The 20,305-nt window shown below is 57.2% G+C and overlaps 1 protein-coding gene across 2 annotated transcripts in view; it reads right to left on the reverse strand.

The window, feature by feature from the left end:
• orc2 (origin recognition complex, subunit 2) overlaps positions 1 to 20,305 on the reverse strand; it is a 42,913-nt gene that overhangs the window by 2,793 nt on the left and 19,815 nt on the right. For both annotated transcript variants that reach the window (XM_055910803.1, XM_055910802.1), the window contains 6 exons: positions 17,509 to 17,607; positions 16,809 to 16,918; positions 15,907 to 16,039; positions 14,764 to 14,860; positions 1,876 to 2,022; positions 1,594 to 1,765 (listed from right to left, as the gene is read on the reverse strand). In XM_055910803.1, coding sequence (XP_055766778.1) covers positions 1,594 to 1,765; positions 1,876 to 2,022; positions 14,764 to 14,860; positions 15,907 to 16,039; positions 16,809 to 16,918; positions 17,509 to 17,607 — 758 coding nt within the window. The remainder of the gene's footprint in view (positions 1 to 1,593; positions 1,766 to 1,875; positions 2,023 to 14,763; positions 14,861 to 15,906; positions 16,040 to 16,808; positions 16,919 to 17,508; positions 17,608 to 20,305) is intronic.

Genomic DNA, 20,305 nt, shown 5'->3' on the forward strand with positions numbered 1-20,305 from the left:
GTAGTGTGTGTACCTGGCGTTAGCAGTAAGGTGTTAGCTGTAGTGTGTGTACCTGGCGTTAGCCGTAAGGTGTTAGCTGTAGTGTGTGTACCTGGCGTTAGCCGTAAGGTGTTAGCTGTAGTGTGTGTACCTGGCGTTAGCCGTAAGGTGTTAGCTGTAGTGTGTGTACCTGGCGTTAGCCGTAAGGTGTTAGCTGTAGTGTGTGTACCTGGCGTTAGCCGTAAGGTGTTAGCTGTAGTGTGTGTACCTGGCGTCAGCCGTAAGGTGTTAGCTGTAGTGTGTGTACCTGGCGTCAGCCGTAAGGTGTTAGCTGTAGTGTGTGTACCTGGCGTTAGCCGTAAGGTGTTAGCTGTAGTGTGTGTACCTGGCGTTAGCCGTAAGGTGTTAGCTGTAGTGTGTGTACCTGGTGTTAGCTGTAGTGTGTGTACCTGGCGTTAGCCGTAAGGTTTCAGCTGTAGTGTGTGTACCTGGCGTTAGCCGTAAGGTGTTAGCTGTAGTGTGTGTACCTGGCGTTAGCCGTAAGGTGTTAGCTGTAGTGTGTGTCCCTGGCGTTAGCCGTAAGGTGTTAGCTGTAGTGTGTGTACCTGGCGTTAGCCGTAAGGTGTTAGCTGTAGTGTGTGTACCTGGCGTTAGCCGTAAGGTGTTAGCTGTAGTGTGTGTACCTGGCGTTAGCCGTAAGGTGTTAGCTGTAGTGTGTGTACCTGGCGTTAGCCGTAAGGTGTTAGCTGTAGTGTACCTGGCGTTAGCCGTAAGGTGTTAGCTGTAGTGTACCTGGCGTTAGCCGTAAGGTGTTAGCTGTAGTGTGTGTACCTGGTGTTAGCTGTAAGGTGTTAGCTGTAGTGTGTGTACCTGGTGTTAGCTGTAGTGTGTGTACCTGGCGTTAGCCGTAAGGTGTTAGCTGTAGTGTGTGTACCTGGCGTTAGCCGTAAGGTGTTAGCTGTAGTGTACCTGGCGTTAGCCGTAAGGTGTTAGCTGTAGTGTACCTGGCGTTAGCCGTAAGGTGTTAGCTGTAGTGTGTGTACCTGGTGTTAGCTGTAAGGTGTTAGCTGTAGTGTGTGTACCTGGTGTTAGCTGTAGTGTGTGTACCTGGCGTCAGCCGTAAGGTGTTAGCTGTAGTGTGTGTACCTGGCGTTAGCCGTAAGGTGTTAGCTGTAGTGTGTGTACCTGGCGTTAGCCGTAAGGTGTTAGCTGTAGTGTGTGTACCTGGCGTCAGTCGTAAGGTGTTAGCTGTAGTGTGTGTACCTGGCGTCAGTCGTAAGGTTTTAGCTGTAGTGTGTGTACCTGGCGTTAGCCGTAAGGTGTTAGCTGTAGTGTGTGTACCTGGCGTTAGCCGTAAGGTGTTAGCTGTAGTGTGTGTACCTGGCGTTAGCCGTAAGGTGTTAGCTGTAGTGTGTGTACCTGGCGTTAGCCGTAAGGTGTTAGCTGTAGTGTGTGTACCTGGCGTCAGCCGTAAGGTTTTAGCTGTAGTGTGTGTACCTGGCGTCAGCCGTAAGGTGTTAGCTGTAGTGTGTGTACCTGGCGTTAGCCGTAAGGTGTTAGCTGTAGTGTGTGTACCTGGCGTTAGCCGTAAGGTGTTAGCTGTAGTGTGTGTACCTGGCGTTAGCCGTAAGGCTGCGTAGGACGTGTGTCAAGGAGGAGAGGGCGAGGGCTCCAGTCTGTTGAACTAGTAGAGAGTTCTCATAGGACGTCTCCTCCACATATCGCTGGAAACACACGCACTCCCACCACAACCAGTTAAACTGACTCAGTTTACACTGGTCCCACACTGCAGGGAGACACACACACACACACACACACACACACAAACACCTTCATAAACAGTAGATCTGTGGTAAGACCAAGTAATACAGGACAAATAGACAAACTGTACCGTACCGAGCGGTGCGTTGATGTGGTCGATGGAGGCGACAAGGTGCAGGTTGGGTAGTGAGGCCAGTTGGCCCAGTGCATTCTGGGTCTTCTCTCCGCGGAGCATGGGACCGTCAATATTGTGGATCAACAGATACACATGGAGGTCCGGCTCTGATGAGACACACATAGGTCAAAGTTCACACACACACACTGGTCCGTGTAAAAGTATTCACCCCCCTTTGGCATTTTCCCTATTTTGTTGCCTTACAACCTGGAATTAAAATCGATTTTTTTTTGGAAGGGGTTGTATAATTTGATTTACACAACATGCTTACCACTTTGAAGATTTTTTATTGTGAAACAAACAAGATAAAACAACAGAAAACTTGAGCGTGCATAACTATTCACCCCCCCCCAAAGTCAATACTTTGTAGAACCACCCTTTGCAGCAATTACAGCTGCAAGTCTCTTGGGTATGTCTCTATAAGCTTGGCACATCTAGCCACCGGGATTTTTGCCCATTCTTCAAGGCAAAACTGCTCCAGCTCCTTCAAGTTGGATGGGTTCTGCTGGTGTACAGCAATCTTTAAGTCATACCACAGATTCTCAAATGGATTGAGGTCTGGGCTTTGACTAGGCCATTCCTAGACTTTTAAATCTTTCCCCTTAAACCAACGAGTGTTGCTTTAGCAGTATGCTTAGGGTCATTGTCCTGCTGGAAGGTGAACCGCCGTCCCAGTCTCAAATCTCTGGAAGACAAACAGGTTCCCCTCAAGAATTTCCCTGTATTTAGCGCCATCCATCATTCCGTCAATTCTGACCAGTTTCCCCGTCCCTGCCGATGAAAAACATCCCCACAGCATGATGCTGCCACCACCATGCTTCACTGTGGGGATGATGTTCTCGGGGTGATGAGAGGTGTTGGGTTTGCGCCAGACATAGCGTTTTCTTTGATGACCAAAAAGATACATTTTAGTCTCATCTGACCAGAGTACCTTCTTCCATATGTTTGGGGAGTCTCCCACATGCCTTTTGGTGAAAACCAAACATGTTCGCTTATTTTTTATTTAAGCAATTGCTTTTTTTCTGGCCACTCTTCCGTAAAGCCCAGCTCTGTGGAGTGTACGGCTTAAAGTGGTCCTATGGACAGATACTCCAATCTCCACTGTGGAGCTTGGCAGCTCCTTCAGGGTTATCTTTGGTCTCTTTGTTGCCTCTCTGATTAATGCCCCCCTTGCCTGGTCCTCTTGGCAGGTTTGTTGTGGTGCAATATTCTTTCCATGTTTTAATAATGGATTTAATGGTGCTCTGTGGGATCTTCAAAGTTTGATATTTTTTTATAACTCAAACCTGACCTGTACTTCTCCACAACTTTGTCCCTGACCTGTTTGGAGAGCTCCTTGGTCTTCATGGTGCTGCTTGCTTGGTGGTGCCCCTTGCTTGGTGGTGTTGCAGACTCTGGGGCCTTTCAGAAGAGGTGTATATATACTGAGATCGTGTGACAGATCATGTAACACTTAAATAAAGTCCACCTGTGTGCAATCTAACTAATTATGTGACTTCTGAAGGTAATTGGTTGCACCAGATCTTATTTAGGGGGTGAATACAAATGCACACAACACTTCTCAGTTTTTTGTTGAATATTTGGAAAGAAGTTATTTTTAAAATTTCACTTCACTAATTTGGACTATTTTGTTTATGTCCATTACATGAAATCCAAATATAAAAATAATTTAAAATTGCAAGTTGTAATACAACAAAATAGGGAAAACACCCTAAGGGGTGAATACTTTTGCAAGGCACTGTATGTTACGGGTCAAGGTCACACCGGTCCCTGTATGCTACGGGTCAAGGTCACACCGGTCCCTGTGTGTTACGGGTCAAGGTCACACCGGTCCCTGTACGCTACGGGTCAAGGTCACACCGGTCCCTGTACGCTACGGGTCAAGGTCACACCGGTCCCTGTACGCTACGGGTCAAGGTCACACCGGTCCCTGTACGCTACGGGTCAAGGTCACACCGGTCCCTGTACGTGTCAAGGTCACACCGGTCCCTGTACGCTACGGGTCAAGGTCACACCGGTCCCTGTACGGGTCAAGGTCACACCGGTCCCTGTATGCTACGGGTCAAGGTCACACCGGTCCCTGTATGCTACGGGTCAAGGTCTACCCGGTCCCTGTACGGGTCAAGGTCATATCGGTCCCTGTACGGGTCAAGGTCACACCGGTCCCTGTACGCTACGGGTCAAGGTCCCACCGGTCCCTGTACGGGTCAAGGTCACACCGGTCCCTGTACGCTACGGGTCAAGGTCACACCGGTCCCTGTACGGGTCAAGGTCACACCGGTCCCTGTACGCTACGGGTCAAGGTCACACCGGTCCCTGTACGTGTCAAGGTCACACCGGTCCCTGTACGTGTCAAGGTCCCACCGGTCCCTGTACGCTACGGGTCAAGGTCCCACCGGTCCCTGTACGCTACGGGTCAAGGTCCCACCGGTCCCTGTACGGGTCAAGGTCCCACCGGTCCCTGTACGGGTCAAGGTCCCACCGGTCCCTGTACGGGTCAAGGTCCCACCGGTCCCTGTACGGGTCAAGGTCCCACCGGTCCCTGTACGGGTCAAGGTCCCACCGGTCCCTGTACGGGTCAAGGTCCCACCGGTCCCTGTACGGGTCAAGGTCCCACCGGTCCCTGTACGGGTCAAGGTCCCACCGGTCCCTGTACGGGTCAAGGTCCCACCGGTCCCTGTACGGGTCAAGGTCCCACCGGTCCCTGTACGGGTCAAGGTCCCACCGGTCCCTGTACGGGTCAAGGTCCCACCGGTCCCTGTACGGGTCAAGGTCCCACCGGTCCCTGTACGGGTCAAGGTCCCACCGGTCCCTGTACGGGTCAAGGTCCCACCGGTCCCTGTACGGGTCAAGGTCCCACCGGTCCCTGTACGGGTCAAGGTCCCACCGGTCCCTGTACGGGTCAAGGTCCCACCGGTCCCTGTACGGGTCAAGGTCCCACCGGTCCCTGTACGGGTCAAGGTCCCACCGGTCCCTGTACGGGTCAAGGTCCCACCGGTCCCTGTACGGGTCAAGGTCCCACCGGTCCCTGTACGGGTCAAGGTCCCACCGGTCCCTGTACGGGTCAAGGTCCCACCGGTCCCTGTACGGGTCAAGGTCCCACCGGTCCCTGTACGGGTCAAGGTCCCACCGGTCCCTGTACGGGTCAAGGTCCCACCGGTCCCTGTACGCTACGGGTCAAGGTCACACCGGTCCCTGTACGTTACGGGTCAAGGTCACACCGGTCCCTGTACGCTACGGGTCAAGGTCACACCGGTCCCTGTATGCTACGGGTCAAGGTCACACCGGTCCCTGTACGGGTCAAGGTCACACCGGTCCCTGTACGCTACGGGTCAAGGTCACACCGGTCCCTGTACGCTACGGGTCAAGGTCACACCGGTCCCTGTACGGGTCAAGGTCACACCGGTCCCTGTACGGGTCAAGGTCACACCGGTCCCTGTACGCTACGGGTCAAGGTCACACCGGCCCCTGTACGCTACGGGTCAAGGTCACACCGGCCCCTGTACGCTACGGGTCAAGGTCACACCGGTCCCTGTACGCTACGGGTCAAGGTCACACCGGTCCCTGTACGCTACGGGTCAAGGTCACACCGGTCCCTGTACGCTACGGGTCAAGGTCACACCGGTCCCTGTACGCTACGGGTCAAGGTCACACCGGTCCCTGTACGCTACGGGTCAAGGTCACACCGGTCCCTGTACGCTACGGGTCAAGGTCACACCGGTCCCTGTACGCTACGGGTCAAGGTCACACCGGTCCCTGTACGGGTCAAGGTCACACCGGTCCCTGTACGCTACGGGTCAAGGTCACACCGGCCCCTGTACGCTACGGGTCAAGGTCACACCGGCCCCTGTACGCTACGGGTCAAGGTCACACCGGTCCCTGTACGCTACGGGTCAAGGTCACACCGGCCCCTGTACGCTACGGGTCAAGGTCCCACCGGTCCCTGTACGCTACGGGTCAAGGTCCCACCGGTCCCTGTACGCTACGGGTCAAGGTCCCACCGGTCCCTGTACGGGTCAAGGTCCCACCGGTCCCTGTACGGGTCAAGGTCCCACCGGTCCCTGTACGGGTCAAGGTCCCACCGGTCCCTGTACGGGTCAAGGTCCCACCGGTCCCTGTACGGGTCAAGGTCCCACCGGTCCCTGTACGGGTCAAGGTCCCACCGGTCCCTGTACGGGTCAAGGTCCCACCGGTCCCTGTACGGGTCAAGGTCCCACCGGTCCCTGTACGGGTCAAGGTCCCACCGGTCCCTGTACGGGTCAAGGTCCCACCGGTCCCTGTACGGGTCAAGGTCCCACCGGTCCCTGTACGGGTCAAGGTCCCACCGGTCCCTGTACGGGTCAAGGTCCCACCGGTCCCTGTACGGGTCAAGGTCCCACCGGTCCCTGTACGGGTCAAGGTCCCACCGGTCCCTGTACGGGTCAAGGTCCCACCGGTCCCTGTACGGGTCAAGGTCCCACCGGTCCCTGTACGGGTCAAGGTCCCACCGGTCCCTGTACGGGTCAAGGTCCCACCGGTCCCTGTACGGGTCAAGGTCACACCGGTCCCTGTACGCTACGGGTCAAGGTCACACCGGTCCCTGTACGCTACGGGTCAAGGTCACACCGGCCCCTGTACGGGTCAAGGTCACACCGGTCCCTGTACGGGTCAAGGTCACACCGGTCCCTGTACGGGTCAAGGTCACACCGGTCCCTGTACGGGTCAAGGTCACACCGGTCCCTGTACGGGTCAAGGTCCCACCGGTCCCTGTACGGGTCAAGGTCCCACCGGTCCCTGTACGGGTCAAGGTCCCACCGGTCCCTGTACGGGTCAAGGTCCCACCGGTCCCTGTACGGGTCAAGGTCCCACCGGTCCCTGTACGGGTCAAGGTCCCACCGGTCCCTGTACGGGTCAAGGTCCCACCGGTCCCTGTACGGGTCAAGGTCTACCCGGTCCCTGTACGGGTCAAGGTCCCACCGGTCCCTGTACGGGTCAAGGTCCCACCGGTCCCTGTACGGGTCAAGGTCCCACCGGTCCCTGTACGGGTCAAGGTCACACCGGTCCCTGTACGGGTCAAGGTCACACCGGTCCCTGTACGGGTCAAGGTCCCACCGGTCCCTGTATGCTACGGGTCAAGGTCCCACCGGTCCCTGTACGGGTCAAGGTCCCACCGGTCCCTGTACGGGTCAAGGTCTACCCGGTCCCTGTACGGGTCAAGGTCCCACCGGTCCCTGTACGGGTCAAGGTCCCACCGGTCCCTGTATGCTACGGGTCAAGGTCCCACCGGTCCCTGTATGCTACGGGTCAAGGTCCCACCGGTCCCTGTATGCTACGGGTCAAGGTCCCACCGGTCCCTGTACGGGTCAAGGTCCCACCGGTCCCTGTACGGGTCAAGGTCCCACCGGTCCCTGTACGGGTCAAGGTCCCACCGGTCCCTGTACGGGTCAAGGTCCCACCGGTCCCTGTACGGGTCAAGGTCACACCGGTCCCTGTACGCTACGGGTCAAGGTCACACCGGCCCCTGTACGGGTCAAGGTCACACCGGCCCCTGTACGGGTCAAGGTCACACCGGCCCCTGTACGGGTCAAGGTCCCACCGGTCCCTGTACGGGTCAAGGTCCCACCGGTCCCTGTACGGGTCAAGGTCCCACCGGTCCCTGTACGGGTCAAGGTCCCACCGGTCCCTGTATGCTACGGGTCAAGGTCCCACCGGTCCCTGTATGCTACGGGTCAAGGTCCCACCGGTCCCTGTACGGGTCAAGGTCCCACCGGTCCCTGTACGGGTCAAGGTCCCACCGGTCCCTGTACGGGTCAAGGTCCCACCGGTCCCTGTACGGGTCAAGGTCCCACCGGTCCCTGTACGGGTCAAGGTCACACCGGTCCCTGTACGGGTCAAGGTCCCACCGGTCCCTGTACGGGTCAAGGTCTACCCGGTCCCTGTACGGGTCAAGGTCCCACCGGTCCCTGTACGGGTCAAGGTCCCACCGGTCCCTGTACGGGTCAAGGTCACACCGGTCCCTGTACGGGTCAAGGTCACACCGGTCCCTGTACGGGTCAAGGTCCCACCGGTCCCTGTATGCTACGGGTCAAGGTCCCACCGGTCCCTGTATGCTACGGGTCAAGGTCCCACCGGTCCCTGTACGGGTCAAGGTCCCACCGGTCCCTGTACGGGTCAAGGTCCCACCGGTCCCTGTACGGGTCAAGGTCCCACCGGTCCCTGTACGGGTCAAGGTCCCACCGGTCCCTGTACGGGTCAAGGTCCCACCGGTCCCTGTACGGGTCAAGGTCACACCGGTCCCTGTACGGGTCAAGGTCCCACCGGTCCCTGTACGGGTCAAGGTCCCACCGGTCCCTGTACGGGTCAAGGTCTACCCGGTCCCTGTACGGGTCAAGGTCCCACCGGTCCCTGTACGGGTCAAGGTCCCACCGGTCCCTGTACGGGTCAAGGTCCCACCGGTCCCTGTACGGGTCAAGGTCACACCGGTCCCTGTACGGGTCAAGGTCACACCGGTCCCTGTACGGGTCAAGGTCCCACCGGTCCCTGTATGCTACGGGTCAAGGTCCCACCGGTCCCTGTACGGGTCAAGGTCCCACCGGTCCCTGTACGGGTCAAGGTCTACCCGGTCCCTGTACGGGTCAAGGTCCCACCGGTCCCTGTACGGGTCAAGGTCCCACCGGTCCCTGTATGCTACGGGTCAAGGTCCCACCGGTCCCTGTATGCTACGGGTCAAGGTCCCACCGGTCCCTGTATGCTACGGGTCAAGGTCCCACCGGTCCCTGTACGGGTCAAGGTCCCACCGGTCCCTGTACGGGTCAAGGTCCCACCGGTCCCTGTACGGGTCAAGGTCCCACCGGTCCCTGTACGGGTCAAGGTCCCACCGGTCCCTGTACGGGTCAAGGTCACACCGGTCCCTGTACGCTACGGGTCAAGGTCACACCGGCCCCTGTACGGGTCAAGGTCACACCGGCCCCTGTACGGGTCAAGGTCACACCGGCCCCTGTACGGGTCAAGGTCCCACCGGTCCCTGTACGGGTCAAGGTCCCACCGGTCCCTGTACGGGTCAAGGTCCCACCGGTCCCTGTACGGGTCAAGGTCCCACCGGTCCCTGTATGCTACGGGTCAAGGTCCCACCGGTCCCTGTATGCTACGGGTCAAGGTCCCACCGGTCCCTGTATGCTACGGGTCAAGGTCCCACCGGTCCCTGTACGGGTCAAGGTCCCACCGGTCCCTGTACGGGTCAAGGTCCCACCGGTCCCTGTACGGGTCAAGGTCCCACCGGTCCCTGTACGGGTCAAGGTCCCACCGGTCCCTGTACGGGTCAAGGTCCCACCGGTCCCTGTACGGGTCAAGGTCCCACCGGTCCCTGTACGGGTCAAGGTCCCACCGGTCCCTGTACGGGTCAAGGTCCCACCGGTCCCTGTACGGGTCAAGGTCCCACCGGTCCCTGTACGGGTCAAGGTCCCACCGGTCCCTGTACGGGTCAAGGTCACACCGGTCCCTGTACGGGTCAAGGTCCCACCGGTCCCTGTATGCTACGGGTCAAGGTCCCACCGGTCCCTGTATGCTACGGGTCAAGGTCCCACCGGTCCCTGTACGGGTCAAGGTCCCACCGGTCCCTGTACGGGTCAAGGTCCCACCGGTCCCTGTACGGGTCAAGGTCCCACCGGTCCCTGTACGGGTCAAGGTCCCACCGGTCCCTGTACGGGTCAAGGTCCCACCGGTCCCTGTACGGGTCAAGGTCCCACCGGTCCCTGTACGGGTCAAGGTCCCACCGGTCCCTGTACGGGTCAAGGTCCCACCGGTCCCTGTACGGGTCAAGGTCACACCGGTCCCTGTACGCTACGGGTCAAGGTCACACCGGCCCCTGTACGGGTCAAGGTCCCACCGGCCCCTGTACGGGTCAAGGTCCCACCGGCCCCTGTACGGGTCAAGGTCCCACCGGCCCCTGTACGGGTCAAGGTCCCACCGGCCCCTGTACGGGTCAAGGTCCCACCGGCCCCTGTACGGGTCAAGGTCCCACCGGCCCCTGTACGGGTCAAGGTCCCACCGGCCCCTGTACGGGTCAAGGTCCCACCGGCCCCTGTACGGGTCAAGGTCCCACCGGTCCCTGTACGGGTCAAGGTCTACCCGGTCCCTGTACGGGTCAAGGTCCCACCGGTCCCTGTATGCTACGGGTCAAGGTCCCACCGGTCCCTGTATGCTACGGGTCAAGGTCCCACCGGTCCCTGTATGCTACGGGTCAAGGTCCCACCGGTCCCTGTATGCTACGGGTCAAGGTCCCACCGGTCCCTGTACGGGTCAAGGTCCCACCGGTCCCTGTACGGGTCAAGGTCACACCGGTCCCTGTACGCTACGGGTCAAGGTCACACCGGTCCCTGTACGCTACGGGTCAAGGTCACACCGGTCCCTGTATGCTACGGGTCAAGGTCCCACCGGTCCCTGTACGGGTCAAGGTCCCACCGGTCCCTGTACGGGTCAAGGTCCCACCGGTCCCTGTACGGGTCAAGGTCACACCGGTCCCTGTACGCTACGGGTCAAGGTCACACCGGTCCCTGTACGCTACGGGTCAAGGTCACACCGGTCCCTGTATGCTACGGGTCAAGGTCCCACCGGTCCCTGTACGGGTCAAGGTCCCACCGGTCCCTGTACGGGTCAAGGTCCCACCGGTCCCTGTATGCTACGGGTCAAGGTCCCACCGGTCCCTGTATGCTACGGGTCAAGGTCCCACCGGTCCCTGTATGCTACGGGTCAAGGTCCCACCGGTCCCTGTATGCTACGGGTCAAGGTCCCACCGGTCCCTGTATGCTACGGGTCAAGGTCCCACCGGTCCCTGTATGCTACGGGTCAAGGTCCCACCGGTCCCTGTATGCTACGGGTCAAGGTCCCACCGGTCCCTGTATGCTACGGGTCAAGGTCCCACCGGTCCCTGTATGCTACGGGTCAAGGTCCCACCGGTCCCTGTATGCTACGGGTCAAGGTCCCACCGGTCCCTGTATGCTACGGGTCAAGGTCCCACCGGTCCCTGTATGCTACGGGTCAAGGTCCCACCGGTCCCTGTATGCTACGGGTCAAGGTCCCACCGGTCCCTGTATGCTACGGGTCAAGGTCCCACCGGTCCCTGTATGCTACGGGTCAAGGTCCCACCGGTCCCTGTATGCTACGGGTCAAGGTCCCACCGGTCCCTGTATGCTACGGGTCAAGGTCCCACCGGTCCCTGTATGCTACGGGTCAAGGTCCCACCGGTCCCTGTATGCTACGGGTCAAGGTCCCACCGGTCCCTGTATGCTACGGGTCAAGGTCCCACCGGTCCCTGTATGCTACGGGTCAAGGTCCCACCGGTCCCTGTATGCTACGGGTCAAGGTCCCACCGGTCCCTGTATGCTACGGGTCAAGGTCCCACCGGTCCCTGTATGCTACGGGTCAAGGTCCCACCGGTCCCTGTATGCTACGGGTCAAGGTCCCACCGGTCCCTGTATGCTACGGGTCAAGGTCCCACCGGTCCCTGTATGCTACGGGTCAAGGTCCCACCGGTCCCTGTATGCTACGGGTCAAGGTCCCACCGGTCCCTGTATGCTACGGGTCAAGGTCCCACCGGTCCCTGTATGCTACGGGTCAAGGTCCCACCGGTCCCTGTATGCTACGGGTCAAGGTCCCACCGGTCCCTGTATGCTACGGGTCAAGGTCCCACCGGTCCCTGTATGCTACGGGTCAAGGTCCCACCGGTCCCTGTATGCTACGGGTCAAGGTCCCACCGGTCCCTGTATGCTACGGGTCAAGGTCCCACCGGTCCCTGTATGCTACGGGTCAAGGTCCCACCGGTCCCTGTATGCTACGGGTCAAGGTCCCACCGGTCCCTGTATGCTACGGGTCAAGGTCCCACCGGTCCCTGTATGCTACGGGTCAAGGTCCCACCGGTCCCTGTATGCTACGGGTCAAGGTCCCACCGGTCCCTGTATGCTACGGGTCAAGGTCCCACCGGTCCCTGTATGCTACGGGTCAAGGTCCCACCGGTCCCTGTATGCTACGGGTCAAGGTCCCACCGGTCCCTGTATGCTACGGGTCAAGGTCCCACCGGTCCCTGTACGGGTCAAGGTCCCACCGGTCCCTGTACGGGTCAAGGTCCCACCGGTCCCTGTATGCTACGGGTCAAGGTCCCACCGGTCCCTGTATGCTACGGGTCAAGGTCCCACCGGTCCCTGTATGCTACGGGTCAAGGTCCCACCGGTCCCTGTATGCTACGGGTCAAGGTCCCACCGGTCCCTGTATGCTACGGGTCAAGGTCCCACCGGTCCCTGTATGCTACGGGTCAAGGTCCCACCGGTCCCTGTATGCTACGGGTCAAGGTCCCACCGGTCCCTGTATGCTACGGGTCAAGGTCCCACCGGTCCCTGTACGGGTCAAGGTCCCACCGGTCCCTGTACGGGTCAAGGTCCCACCGGTCCCTGTACGGGTCAAGGTCCCACCGGTCCCTGTACGGGTCAAGGTCCCACCGGTCCCTGTACGGGTCAAGGTCCCACCGGTCCCTGTACGGGTCAAGGTCCCACCGGTCCCTGTACGGGTCAAGGTCCCACCGGTCCCTGTACGGGTCAAGGTCCCACCGGTCCCTGTACGGGTCAAGGTCCCACCGGTCCCTGTACGGGTCAAGGTCCCACCGGTCCCTGTACGGGTCAAGGTCCCACCGGTCCCTGTACGGGTCAAGGTCCCACCGGTCCCTGTACGGGTCAAGGTCCCACCGGTCCCTGTACGGGTCAAGGTCCCACCGGTCCCTGTACGGGTCAAGGTCCCACCGGTCCCTGTACGGGTCAAGGTCCCACCGGTCCCTGTACGGGTCAAGGTCCCACCGGTCCCTGTACGGGTCAAGGTCCCACCGGTCCCTGTACGGGTCAAGGTCCCACCGGTCCCTGTACGGGTCAAGGTCCCACCGGTCCCTGTACGGGTCAAGGTCCCACCGGTCCCTGTACGGGTCAAGGTCCCACCGGTCCCTGTACGGGTCAAGGTCCCACCGGTCCCTGTACGGGTCAAGGTCCCACCGGTCCCTGTACGGGTCAAGGTCCCACCGGTCCCTGTACGGGTCAAGGTCCCACCGGTCCCTGTACGGGTCAAGGTCCCACCGGTCCCTGTACGGGTCAAGGTCCCACCGGTCCCTGTACGGGTCAAGGTCCCACCGGTCCCTGTACGGGTCAAGGTCCCACCGGTCCCTGTACGGGTCAAGGTCCCACCGGTCCCTGTACGGGTCAAGGTCCCACCGGTCCCTGTACGGGTCAAGGTCCCACCGGTCCCTGTACGGGTCAAGGTCCCACCGGTCCCTGTACGGGTCAAGGTCCCACCGGTCCCTGTACGGGTCAAGGTCCCACCGGTCCCTGTACGGGTCAAGGTCCCACCGGTCCCTGTACGGGTCAAGGTCCCACCGGTCCCTGTACGGGTCAAGGTCCCACCGGTCCCTGTACGGGTCAAGGTCCCACCGGTCCCTGTACGGGTCAAGGTCCCACCGGTCCCTGTACGGGTCAAGGTCCCACCGGTCCCTGTACGGGTCAAGGTCCCACCGGTCCCTGTACGGGTCAAGGTCCCACCGGTCCCTGTACGGGTCAAGGTCCCACCGGTCCCTGTACGGGTCAAGGTCCCACCGGTCCCTGTACGGGTCAAGGTCCCACCGGTCCCTGTACGGGTCAAGGTCCCACCGGTCCCTGTACGGGTCAAGGTCCCACCGGTCCCTGTACGGGTCAAGGTCCCACCGGTCCCTGTACGGGTCAAGGTCCCACCGGTCCCTGTACGGGTCAAGGTCCCACCGGTCCCTGTACGGGTCAAGGTCCCACCGGTCCCTGTACGGGTCAAGGTCCCACCGGTCCCTGTACGGGTCAAGGTCCCACCGGTCCCTGTACGGGTCAAGGTCCCACCGGTCCCTGTACGGGTCAAGGTCCCACCGGTCCCTGTACGGGTCAAGGTCCCACCGGTCCCTGTACGGGTCAAGGTCCCACCGGTCCCTGTACGGGTCAAGGTCCCACCGGTCCCTGTACGGGTCAAGGTCCCACCGGTCCCTGTACGGGTCAAGGTCCCACCGGTCCCTGTACGGGTCAAGGTCCCACCGGTCCCTGTACGGGTCAAGGTCCCACCGGTCCCTGTACGGGTCAAGGTCCCACCGGTCCCTGTACGGGTCAAGGTCCCACCGGTCCCTGTACGGGTCAAGGTCCCACCGGTCCCTGTACGGGTCAAGGTCCCACCGGTCCCTGTACGGGTCAAGGTCCCACCGGTCCCTGTACGGGTCAAGGTCCCACCGGTCCCTGTACGGGTCAAGGTCCCACCGGTCCCTGTACGGGTCAAGGTCCCACCGGTCCCTGTACGGGTCAAGGTCCCACCGGTCCCTGTACGGGTCAAGGTCCCACCGGTCCCTGTACGGGTCAAGGTCCCACCGGTCCCTGTACGGGTCAAGGTCCCACCGGTCCCTGTACGGGTCAAGGTCCCACCGGTCCCTGTACGGGTCAAGGTCCCACCGGTCCCTGTACGGGTCAAGGTCCCACCGGTCCCTGTACGGGTCAAGGTCCCACCGGTCCCTGTACGGGTCAAGGTCACACCGGTCCCTGTACGGGTCAAGGTCACACCGGTCCCTGTACGGGTCAAGGTCACACAGGTCCCTGTACGGGTCAAGGTCACACCGGTCCCTGTACGGGTCAAGGTCACACCGGTCCCTGTACGGGTCAAGGTCACACCGGTCCCTGTACGGGTCAAGGTCACACCGGTCCCTGTACGGGTCAAGGTCACACCGGTCCCTGTACGGGTCAAGGTCACACCGGTCCCTGTACGGGTCAAGGTCACACCGGTCCCTGTACGGGTCAAGGTCACACCGGTCCCTGTATGGGTCAAGGTCTACCCACGGTCTCGGAGGGTGGTGGTGATGTACTGTAGTTGGTCAGCGGGGTTCCGGAACGTTCCTTGGTGTTCGAGAATCTCTGCAGACAGAGCAGTCAGGATCTACAGGAGAGGAGGAGAGCATCAGAGGGGTGGAGGGCGGTGTACAGGTGTGTGTGTACAGGTGTGTGTGTATAGGTGTGTGTGTGTATAGGTGTGTGTGTGTGTGTGTATAGGTGTGTGTGTGTGTGTATAGGTGTGTGTGTGTGTGTGTGTATAGGTGTGTATAGGTGTGTGTGTATAGGTGTGTGTGTGTGTGTATAGGTGTGTGTGTGTGTGTATATGTGTGTGTGTGTGTGTATAGGTGTGTGTGTATAGGTGTGTGTGTGTGTGTATAGGTGTGTGTGTGTGTGTGTATAGGTGTGTGTGTGTGTGTGTATAGGTGTGTGTGTATAGGTGTGTGTGTGTGTGTGTATAGGTGTGTGTGTGTAGGTGTGTGTGTGTGTGTATAGGTGTGTGTGTATAGGTGTGTGTGTGTATAGGTGTGTGTGTATAGGTGTGTGTGTGTGTGTGTATAGGTGTGTGTGTGTGTGTGTATAGGTGTGTGTGTATAGGTGTGTGTGTGTGTGTGTATAGGTGTGTGTGTATAGGTGTGTGTGTATAGGTGTGTGTGTATAGGTGTGTGTGTGTGTGTATAGGTGTGTGTGTATAGGTGTGTGTGTGTGTGTATAGGTGTGTGTGTGTGTGTGTATAGGTGTGTGTGTATAGGTGTCTGTGTGTGTGTATAGGTGTGTGTGTGTGTATAGGTGTGTGTGTGTGTGTATAGGTGTGTGTGTATAGGTGTGTGTGTGTGTGTATAGGTGTGTGTGTATAGGTGTGTGTGTGTGTGTGTATAGGTGTGTGTGTGTGTGTGTATAGGTGTGTGTGTATAGGTGTGTGTGTGTGTGTGTATAGGTGTGTGTGTATAGGTGTGTGTGTGTGTGTATAGGTGTGTGTGTATAGGTGTGTGTGTGTGTGTATAGGTGTGTGTGTGTGTGTGTATAGGTGTGTGTGTATAGGTGTGTGTGTATAGGTGTGTGTGTGTGTATAGGTGTGTGTGTGTGTGTATAGGTGTGTGTGTGTGTGTATAGGTGTGTGTGTGTGTGTGTATAGGTGTGTGTTATACTGACTGATTTGAGAGTGATGGAAGGGAAGAATCCGTTGACAACCAGGTGCATCTCCTGACAGAGCATAGACACTCGGAACTCCTCTAGTAAGGCCTTCTTACTGCCCAGCCCGTACAGCAACACACTGTAACCCAGCCTACACACACACACACACACACACACACACACACACACACACACACACACACACACACACACACACACACACACACACACACACACACACACACACACACACACACACACACACACACACACACACACACTTAATACTCCACTACATAGAGCGGCGTTATGATACGGTCTAGTGACCTCGCTGCGACCTCCACTCGTAGCAACAAGACAACATACGACAACATGCATTGTGAGATGGGGCCCTGCATTGTGAGATGGGGCCCTGCATTGTGAGATGGGGCCCTGCATTGTGAGATGGGGCCCTGCATTGTGAGATGGGGCCCTGCATCGTGAGATGGGCCCTGCATTGTGAGATGGGCCCTGCATCGTGAGATGGGGCCTGCATCGTGAGATGGGCCCTGCATTGTGAGATGGGCCCTGCATTGTGAGATGGGGCCCTGCATTGTGAGATGGGCCCTGCATTGTGAGATGGGCCCTGCATTGTGAGATGGGCCCTGCATTGTGAGATGGGCCCTGCATTGTGAGATGGGGCCCTGCATTGTGAGATGGGGCCCTGCATCGTGAGATGGGCCCTGCATTGTGAGATGGGCCCTGCATCGTGAGATGGGCCCTGCATTGTGAGATGGGCCCTGCATTGTGAGATGGGCCCTGCATTGTGAGATGGGGCCCTGCATCGTGAGATGGGGCCCTGCATCGTGAGATGGGGCCCTGCATCGTGAGATGGGGCCCTGCATCGTGAGATGCGGCCCTGCATCGTGATAGGTCCTTACTGTAGCTGCAGCATCCACTTGTTGAAGTGTTGATGGTGACTGGAGTGGAGCTTCTCAATCTCTGAAGAATAACTCGACGTTTTCCCGTCTAACAGACGGAACAATGTCTCCTGCACACAACAAACATGATTTACGTGGTTTACAAGCTTCCATACATCTCCTAGGTGTAAGTGTACTCACACAATCTAGTTTAGGTGTGTGTGTGTGTGTGTGTGTGTGTGTACTCACACAATCTAGTTTAGATGTGTGTGTGTGTGTGTGTGCTCACCCGATCTAGTTTAGGTGTGTGTGTGTGTGTGTGTGTGTGTGTGTGTACTCACCCGGTCTAGTTTAGGTGTGTGTGTGTGTGTGTGTGTGTGTGTGTACTCACCCGGTCTAGTTTAGGTGTGTGTGTGTGTACTCACCCGGTCTAGTTTAGGTGTGTGTGTGTGTGTGTGTGTGTGTACTCACCCGGTCTAGTTTAGGTGTGTGTGTGTGTACTCACCCGGTCTAGTTTAGGTGTGTGTGTGTGTACTCACCCGGTCTAGTTTAGGTGTGTGTGTGTGTACTCACCCGGTCTAGTTTAGGTGTGTGTGTGTGTGTGTGTGTGTACTCACCCGGTCTAGTTTAGGTGTGTGTGTGTGTACTCACCCGGTCTAGTTTAGGTGTGTGTGTGTGTGTACTCACCCGGTCTAGTTTAGGTGTGTGTGTGTGTACTCACCCGGTCTAGTTTAGGTGTGTGTAGGCGCTGCAGGGTCCGGTCTGATGTCAGGAATTTAGAACTGCCGTGAGCCTCAAAGTATTCCTCGACCAGACTGGCCTAAAACAGAAAGAGCAAAGTCATACCCCACGAGACATGCCACCAGAGATCTCTTCACAGTCCCCACGTCCAGAACAGACTCTGGGAGGCGCATAGTACTACATAGAGCCGGTACTACACAGAGCCGGGTACTACATAGAGCCGGTACTACACCGAGCCGGGTACTACACCGAGCCGGTACTACACCGAGCCGGTACTACACCGAGCCGGTACTACACCGAGCCGGGTACTACACAGAGCCGGTACTACACAGAGCCGGTACTACACCGAGCCGGTACTACACAGAACAAACAGTGATGGTTTCATTTTCCACAAACACAAAAAGCTTATTTCACTCACATTTTGTGCACAAATTTGTTTACATCCCTGTTAGTGAGGATTTCTCATTTGCCAAGATAATCCATCCACCTGACAGGTGTGGCATATCAAGAAGCTGATTAAACAGCATGATCATTACACAGGTGTACCTTGTGCTGGGGACAATAAAAGGCCATTCTAAAATGTGCAGTTTTGTCACAACACAATGCCACAGATGTCTCAAGTTGAGGGATCGTGCAATAGGCATGCTGACTGCAGGAATGTCCACCAGAGTTGTTGCCAGATAATTTAATGTTCATTTTGAGAATTTGGCAGTACATCAAACCGACCTCACACCACGTGTATGGCGTCATGTGGGTGAGCAGTTTGCCGATGTCAACGTTGGGAACGGAGTGGCCCAACGTATGGGAAGGCATACGTTACAGACAAACACAATTGCATTTTATCAATGGCCATTTGAATGCACAGAGATACCGTGATGAGATCCTGAGGCCCATCGTTGTGCCATTCATCCGCCACCATCACCTCATGTTTCAGACCCTTTGCTATGAGACTCGGAATGGAGCTCAGGTGCATCCTGTTTCCATTGATAATCCTTGAGATGTTTCTACAACTTGGGAGTCCACCAGTGGCCTCCATCATTCTTAAATGGAAGGAGTTTGGAACCACCAAGCCTCTTCCTAGAGCTGGCCGCCCGGCCAAACTGAGTAATCGAGGGAGAAGGGCCTCGGTCTGGGAGAAGACCAAGAACCTGATGGTCACTCTGACAGAGTTCCAGAGTTCATCTGTGGAGATGGGAGAACCTTCCAGAAGGGCAACCATCTCTGCTGCACTCCACCTATCAGGCCTGGTCCCGTGTGGCTCAGTTGGTAGAGCATGGAGCTTGCAACGCCAGGGTTGTGGGTTCATTTCCCACGGGGGGACCAGGGTTCAATTCCCACGGGGGGACCAGGATGAATATGTATGAACTTTCCAAATTTGTAAGTCACTCTGGATAAGAGTGTCTGCTAAATGACTTAAATGTAAATGTTTATGGTAGAGTGGCCAGACGGAAGCCACTCCTCAGTAAAAGGCACATGACGGCCCTCTTGGAGTTTGCCAAAAGGCACCAAAAGACTCTCAGACCATGAGAAACAAGATGACCATGAGAAACAAGATTCTCTGGTCTGATGAAACCAAGATTGAACTCTTTGGCCTGAATGCCAAGTGTCACATGTGAAGGAAACCTGGCACCATCTCTATAGTGAAGCATGGTGGTGGCAGCATCATGCTGTGGGGATGTTTTTCAGCGGCAGGGACTAGGAGACTAGTCAGGATCGAGGGAAAGATAAACGGAGCAAAATACAGAGATCCTTGATGAAAACCTGCTCCAGAGAGCTCAGGACCTCAGACTGGGGCGAAGGTTCACCTTCCAACAGGACAACGACCTTAAGCACACAGCCAAGACAACGCAGGAGTGGCTTCGGGACAAGTCTCTGAATGTCCTTGAGTGGCCCAGCCAGAGACCGGACTTGAACCCCATCGAACATCTCTGGAGAGACCTGAAAATAGCTGTGCAGCAACGCTCCCCATCCAACCTGACAGAGCTTGAGAGGATCTGCTGAGAAGAATGGGAGAAACTCCCCAAATACAGGTGTGCCAAGGTTGTAGCATCATACCCAAGAAGACTCAATGCTTTAATCGCTGCAAAAGGTGCTTCAACAAAGTACTGAGTTAAGGGTCTGAATACTTATGTAAATGTGATATTATTGTTTAATTTGTGTAGATAGATGAGGGGAAAAAACAATTTAATCAATTTTAGAATAAGGCTGTAATGTAACAAAATGTGTGAATGTCTGAAAACTTTCCAAATGCTCCGTATCAGTTCACTACATGACCAAACTGACCAAACCAAAGGACATGGAGACCTGCTGATAGAACATCAGTTCACTACATGACCAAAGGACATGGAGACCTGCTGATAGAACATCAGTTCACTACATGACCAAAGGACATGGAGACCTGCTGATAGAACATCAGTTCACTACATGACCAAAGGACATGGAGACCTGCTGATAGAACATCAGTTCACTACATGACCAAAGGACATGGAGACCTGCTGATAGAACATCAGTTCACTACATGACCAAAGGACATGGAGACCTGCTGATAGAACATCAGTTCACTACATGACCAAAGGACATGGAGACCTGCTGATAGAACATCAGTTCACTACATGACCAAACTGTACACATAGTAATATTGTTGTATGCTGGTATTAAACATGTTGTATTGTAGCTATGTAGTGGTGTTATGATGTTATCTGTTGTTTTATATGTAATGTAACCTGCCTTAATGTGTTTGGACCCCAGGAAGAGTAGCTGCCGCCTTGGCAGGAACT

Source organism: Salvelinus fontinalis, unplaced genomic scaffold (genome assembly GCF_029448725.1).
Source record: "Salvelinus fontinalis isolate EN_2023a unplaced genomic scaffold, ASM2944872v1 scaffold_0031, whole genome shotgun sequence".
NCBI classification, from domain to species: Eukaryota; Metazoa; Chordata; class Actinopteri; order Salmoniformes; family Salmonidae; genus Salvelinus; species Salvelinus fontinalis.